General features: G+C 33.2%; 1 protein-coding gene across 1 annotated transcript; it reads left to right on the forward strand.

The window, feature by feature from the left end:
• Positions 1–1,090: 1,090 nt before the first annotated feature.
• Positions 1,091–5,628, forward strand: LOC115979601 (cytochrome P450 81C13-like). Its single transcript, XM_031101656.1, has 2 exons — positions 1,091–2,051; positions 4,794–5,628. Exons 1-2 carry the CDS (start codon positions 1,140–1,142, stop codon positions 5,412–5,414), a joined length of 1,533 nt encoding a protein of 510 aa, XP_030957516.1. The 5' UTR covers positions 1,091–1,139; the 3' UTR covers positions 5,415–5,628.
• Positions 5,629–7,543: the final 1,915 nt, after the last annotated feature.

Here is a 7,543-nt window from a genome sequence, read left to right on the forward strand (position 1 = left end):
GCAAACTTCCACAAAGTTATAGTACCTGTACTTCTATACCCATCCCTCCACTTTTATATTAGTATGGGTCTGATTAATGTATGCCCTAAGGACACAAGTTAATAAAATCCTATTAGTATAAACAAATGTTTTCATAGCAAAAGAGAAACGATTAGGTTACCATAGAAATTAAGATAGTATATATGGCGTAACAGTGTAAGATATCCATATTTTCTTCCATTTCAAGCCAAGGTGAAGAGGAAAAATAAGAATACAAAAAAAGTTCTTTCCTCTTCAATTCCTTTGCCATTCTATTTTACTTTGATAATCAAGTGTATCTCTCTTCTATATGTGTATATATCGGTGAGTTTGAGTGTAAAAGATACCAATTTTCCACATGTTTCATAGGAAGGGAGCAGTTTGGGTTCAGTGTCCAATGGCACTGGATCCGTTAAGATAGTGACACATGTTCATTTTTGGATACGTGTTACAATTTGACTGGATCTAGTGCACTTGACCTAATCCAGACCCTTACAGGAACTCACACAATTATTTCATCACTTTTATTGACATCAATTATAAAAGAAACATATTCGAACCTCATCAGACAAGTTAATTTACTGACTAAAAGCGGTATTTGCACGTGCACGGAGGTGCCTCTTTAGACTTTTAAGACAAAAAATAATTAGTTTTGAGAATATGTTTTAAATTTTAAAGTAAATGGGAATAAATTTTCTTGCTCATCCAGTGGATGTGGTGGAAATTAGGCCCGTAAATGGGTCTTAGCAATGAAAACCAGCGGTGTGTAATAGGGTCTACGACAATGAAAATGTTAAAATTACTAAAAGTATTATTTCAAAAAAATTTACAAGGACACCACATTATTTATAAGGGAAAATAATAGTACACACACCATATTATACTCATTCTTATACTTGCTTGAAATGTACTGAATTTGTGTATTCCATGTGTGTGTAAGAATAATGTGTGTAATAGGGTATACTTTTTTTATTTTTTATTTTATTTTTTATAATTTTAATTTATAATTTTATTATTATTTTAATGATTGGTTAAACATCATTTAATCATGTGAGTCGACATTATATATTTCTTTCCCTCTTGGCAAACTCTCACTCGTGAGCTACTTTGCTGCTTTCGCCATGGAAAACTTATATTGCTACCTTGCTTTGCTCCTCTCTATCATTTTCATTATTATCAAACTTTCAAACAACCGTAACAAAAATTTACCCCCAAGTCCATATTCTCTACCAATAATCGGCCACCTCCACCTTCTCAAACCACCACTCTATAAAACGGTGGAGACCTTAACCTTACAATACGGTCCAATCCTTTATCTTAAATTTGGTTCAAGGCCTATCCTCGTTGTATCTTCTCCTTCCATTGTTGAAGAGTGCTTAACCAAGAATGACATAGTTTTTGCAAATCGACCCCCCACCATGGCTGGGAAGCATTTTACTTACAACTCAACAGCTCCAGTTTGGGCTCCATATGGCAACTTGTGGAGAAACATTCGACGTTTTGCTTCTGTTGAGGTGTTCTCTCATATCAGCCTTCAAAAGTCTTCTATCATTAGAGAAGAAGAAGTTCACTCTCTTCTCGGCCAACTATATAAAGTTTCAAACATAGAACCCCAAAAGGTGGAGTTGAGGTATTTGTTCTCACTTTTGGTGTCCAATATAATAATGAGGATAGTTACTGGCAAGCCATGCGTTGGAAAAGAGGTTGAAAGCATGGATGTGGGCAAAGAACTTCTCAAAGATTTCAAGGAGAATTTCTTTGCAGATTTGGCAATGAATATGTGTGATTTCTTTCCAGTTTTAAGGTGGATTGGTTACAAAGGGTTGGAGAAGGATATGATAAGGTTGCAGAGGAAGAGAGATGAAGTATTAGGGCATTTGATAGACGAGATAAAGCAAAAGAAAACCAGTTCTTTGAATAACGCCACCATTGTGGATGTGGAAACAAAGGGAACACTGATTGAAACTCTGGTGCATCTCCGGGAATCAGAACCTGAGTTCTATTCAGATAATGTCATCAAAAGCATCCTATTGGTAAGTTAATAGGAAAACATTTTATTTATTATATTATAGTTCTAAACTACTAATTAGTATATTTATTTATTATATTATTGATATGCATATCAATAATGTAATAAATTATATTATAGTTCTAAACTACTAATTAGTATTTTTATTTATTATATTATTGATATGCATATCAATAATGTAATAAATAAATATACTAATTAGTAGTTTAGTACTATTTTGTTTTGTCTTTTAAAAGTATTTTATTTTTAATAAATAGCCTCTGTTTGGATACAAATTATAAATGAAAATTATTTCACTATTCAGCTTATTTTTGCTACTATTTGTAAGTTCTACTGTACTTTTTGGTACTATTCATGAGTCTCACTGTACTATTTCAACTAACTTTTACCTTTATCTATAGTACTTTCAGTAATAAATTTTCAGTTTCAATAAAATAAGCGGTATCCAAACAGACCTATAGTATGACGTTTTAAAAGTTGAAACAGTACTAATGTTATATTATTTAAAATTTTAAACAATTTGATATTGAATACATATTTAAATTTATAATATTTAATATAAACTTTAACATGAATCAAAATAATTATTTAGATGTTTTAGTAGAACGATAACTAGTATGGGTACAATATATATCCAAGGCCAAAAAGATCTATGTTTGGTTCATTCTTCTTCATTTTTCCCATTAATTCATTATTTAACATTAATTATCCTCTAAATAAAACTTAAACTTTCCAAATTTTTATTAAATGAAACTTATAATGCATTTGGATGTCATTGTTGATTTTTTATTTAGTGAAAGTATTGTAAAACAAGTAGGGGGGAAGGTTTCTATACACACACACACTTAAGATAAAATTGCAGTCAATTATTCTAATTAAGGACACAACAAAAATTCTCAACAATTTTACAATATACACCTAAATTAGTTAACAATTTTACCTTTATCTATAATACTTTCAGTAATAAATTTTCAGTTTCAATAAAATAAGCGGTATTCAAACAGACCTATAGTATGACGTTTTAAAAGTTGAAACAGTACTAATGTTATATTATTTAAAATTTTAAACAATTTGATATTGAATTCATATTTAAATTTATAATATTTAATATAAACTTTAACATGAATCAAAATAATTATTTAGATGTTTTAGTAGAACGATAACTAGTATGGGTACAATATATATCCAAGGCCAAAAAGATCTATGTTTGGTTGATGTCATTGTTGATTGTTTATTTAGTGAAAGTATTGTAAAACAAGTAGGGGGGAAGGTTTCTATACACATACACTTAAGATAAAATTGCAGCCAGTTATTCTAATTAATGACACAACAAAAATTCTCAACAATTTTACAATATTCACCTAAATTAGTCAACTACTTCATGCATGGGTAATTAGAAAATTTTAATTAATTATTGGAGTAATGTTACAGACACAAACCAATTTACAATATTTTTACAAACTGCTGATGTGGCTTTAATAATTTTCAAATAATTATTGGTAAACATAAATGTGATGTTAGTGGTGGACCCATATTAGAATTAATAAGAATTTGTCATATCAATAATTTGTAAAAATATTGTAAAATAGTTTGTAACTGTAGTTGTGGGGCCAGAGAACTTATGATCCGGTCCACGCTCTATTAGGGCCCAGGGCCCGTGCCGAGGAAGGTATTTGCCGAGGACGAATAGGGAAAGGCCGAAATGCCTGGGGGCACAGCCGAAAATGACACTGTCCTCGGCATTCCAAGACTTCAAAGGGAAGAGCAACATCTCATTGAAGGCTGCCCCCAAAAAGCCCCCTGAAAAATAGGCGAGTAGAATGGGACCCACGTGGGGGGTACGGTGCGGAACTGGTTCAAGGTAAATACGTCCCCTCCGCATTAAATGCGCCCGCAAACGTCCTAATCATATTAATGAGAAAAGACGCTTGAACAAGGTGACTTCGGTCATCGCAACTAACAAAAAGTAAGGGGAGGCAGCTGATAGTATGGGTACTTAAGTAGGCACCTGCCTGATCAACAAGTGGAGGGCTAGGATCAACCAAGAATGGCTATATAATGTAAAGGTTGATGCGCCAAGAAAAGGGGGACTGGGAAAAAAGGCCAAGAACCAGAGTCTCCCAGACCGCCTCAAGGAGAAAGACTCCTCGAGCGAACACGGTTTAATTCTGTATGAATACCACGACTAACCACCGTCCGGTGACCAAGGCCTAGCCTTTCAAACCCACGCTCTACAAATGATATTGTTTGAGTCTTTTTACGTGCGAACCCAGTATCATTTTGGGTCGTTACAAATTGAGTCCTTACAGTAGTAATTTTCAAATAATTATTGGTAAACATAAATGCGATGTTAGTGGTGGACTCATATTAGAACTAATAAAAATTTGTCACATCAATAATTTGTAAAAATGTTGTAAAATAATTTGTGACTGTAATATTATTCTAATTATTGTGGTGGACCCATGTTTGAGATGGTAGACTAATTTAAAAATGTTATGATATTTTGTTGTGTATGTAGCTTTGCTTTTATTGAAATGGGATAACTTTCTTTATAAAGCTTAATAAAGCAATCCATTTTAGGGGTAAGATTTTATTTTCTTAATTTAATCGTTTACACATTGTCACATTATATTTGAAAATTTAAATAATGTAGAACTAGATACACCTTCAGATTGGTAAGAAGTGTTTCAAACTTTTCTTTCAAAATTTATTCTAACATTACTTGAGTGTTATATATGTGCTTCAGACTATGTTTGTTGCGGGAACGGATACAACAGCAACGACCATGGAATGGGCAATGTCACTTCTTCTTAATCATCCAGAGGTATTGCAGAAGGTTAAAGTAGAGATTGATAACCAGGTTGGAAGTGGGCGCTTGCTTGATGACTCAGATTTTGCCAAACTTCCCTATCTTCGTTGTGTCATCAATGAGACACTTAGACTGTATCCTCCACAACCACTTTTATTACCACATTTTTCCTCAAAAGATTGCACTGTGGGGGGATTTCATGTACCACGAGGGACAATTTTGTTGGTGAATGCATGGTTCATGCATAGGAATCCCAAGCTGTGGGAGGAACCCACTAGGTTCAAGCTAGAGAGATTTGAAGCTATCGATGAGGAAAGAGAAGGGTTCAAATATATTCCATTTGGCATGATGAGGAGGGTATGCCCTGGTTCTAGCATGGGCTTGCGGGTACTATCATTGGCATTGGGTGCACTCATTCAGTGTTTTGATTGGGAAAGGGTTGGGAAGGAGATGGTGGACATGAACCCAAGTTTAGGATTTCTTCTGTCGAAGGCTGAGCCTTTGGAGGCTATTTGCAGTCCATGCCATTCCATGACTAACATCCTCTCTCAACTGTGATTAATATTCTATGTTATTCATGGTGATAAACTTCCTTTCTTTTGTTCCCATCTCCCCCCACCTCCCTTGTGTTTGTGGATTGAATTTATTGAGATTGTAATAAAACTCTCCTATGAATAATAGATGGATGGGACAAAACTAGGGTGTAAAATTTAGGTTTTTGCTCTCTTTCTTCATTTTCTCTTCCGCCCACTCATGATACGGCCATTTTTGGAGGGAATTAATTATGAGATTGTAATCTCAAAGATTTTATATAATATTTAACTTTTATTTTTGAATGTTTTTTATTTATTTATTTCATTTTTATGAAAAAATATACAAAATTTTTATTATTTTCTATATGTGGAAAGAAGATACATGTAGCAACAATTTGGAGACGGATAATATAAAACACCCTATTTTATATAGGTCCAGGTAACGAGTGTCAAAGTGCATTAATTAAGGTTGGAATTTTTATTGCAATCGATCTATTTTTTTTTTTCTTTGGAAAATTGTATAACATTTAATTAAAGAGGTATTTATTTATTAGTTTTTATTATTTTCAAATGAAATGGGATGTGCCTGATTCCTCTTTCACTAGTGCATTATGTAGCTGTTAACATATATTCCTTTTTGATGGACGCTTTCTAGTTTCTTCTTCTTCTTCTTCTTTCTTTTTTATTTTAATATGAAAAAAAAATGCTTTGCAAATTTACAGGAGATGCTTTTGTTACTTTCAAATAAAATGGGACACGATTGATTCCACTTTCACTAGTGTATTTCCTCTTTCACTAGTGTATTATGCAGCTTTTAACATATATGCCTTTTTGATGGACCCTTTCTAGTTTCCTCTTCTTCTTCTTCCTATTTTATTTTAATATAAAAAAATTCTATGTATATTTGCAGGAAATGCTTTTGTTACTTTCAAATAAAATGGGATGCGCTTAATTCCTCTTTCACTAGTGCATTATGCCGCTTTTAACAGATATTCCTTTTTTATTTTAATAAAAAAAAAATGCTTTGCATATTTGCAGGAGATGGTTGTGTATGATTGGCTCGGTGGTTGTGGTGGTGGGGTACGTTTCATTCATTATTCAATGCATTGCAGGGATATTAATCGAACCCATCGGCCATGAAACATGCATCATGATTCATGATTGATAAAGACTTTCTGGTTGTTGATAAGATTTTCTCTTATGACATGGATGTGAAAGAACCACGCTTATCTCTTATCCACCTCTCTATTTGCAGACAAGATCTTCCTCTCTTGTGGTTACCTCTTGAAAAAATCCAAACTATTGGTCCCTACAAATTCAGGGGCGAAGCTAGGGGGTAGAGGAGGGGCAATTCCCACCCCCCCCAACAACCCCAAAGCCCCACATCAAATTCAGTTATGCATTTGTTGTCACAATACAAAAAATAGTAGAGATAATAACTAATGTGTGGCAACAAATTGCCCCTCCTCGACCCCTCCCCCCAAGCCTCACATCAAACTCAGTTATGCATTTGTTGCCATGCATCAGTTATTATCTCTACTGTGTTGATTTGTTACCACACATTAGATATCATCTCTACTATTCTTTGTATTGTACACCTAGATGTATTCTTTTATTTTTTTAATAATATTTCTAACGTTATTAAGTCAAAATTGCTTCTTTCCTTTATGATATAGCAATCATAAGCAAGCTGTAAGTAAAGGTAGCAAAATAAATAAGAGATTTTAAAAAGTTGGATCACCATTTTTTGTTCCCTCATACAAATTTAGCATGAAAACTTCTCTGTTAATATAGCTTTTTTCATTCATGTTTATGTGTTTTACTTGTTTAAAATATTTACTTAAACTTATAATCACCTTAAAATTTAGAATACCTTAAGCATAACAGTGATTATTAAATTTCAACTCTTACATTAGGCATGGAAAAAAATTGAAAAAAATATGAGAACAAAATATAATTTACATGTACCTTTATATTTAATTTTGCCACCCTAAAATTAAAATTCTAGCTCCGCCAATGCCTACAATACAACCATGGCCATGGTTTCGTCCCTTTGCTCCAGCAATAATATTCCGTTTTCCACTAATCTTGGACATTAATCGATATGACATTACCCTTAGAATAGCGTGCGTGTTTCTGGGCAAGTCAAGATCA

This window comes from Quercus lobata, chromosome 3, assembly GCF_001633185.2.
Source record: "Quercus lobata isolate SW786 chromosome 3, ValleyOak3.0 Primary Assembly, whole genome shotgun sequence".
In the NCBI taxonomy this organism is placed as follows: Eukaryota; Viridiplantae; Streptophyta; class Magnoliopsida; order Fagales; family Fagaceae; genus Quercus; species Quercus lobata.

Bases quoted from the DNA above. Each gene is read 5' to 3' on its own strand.
- LOC115979601 (XM_031101656.1), top strand. From the start codon at position 1,140: ATGGAAAACTTATATTGCTACCTTGCTTTGCTCCTCTCTATCATTTTC. The intron at 2,052-4,793 runs GTAAGTTAATAG...TATGTGCTTCAG, and splicing joins TCATCAAAAGCATCCTATTG to ACTATGTTTGTTGCGGGAAC.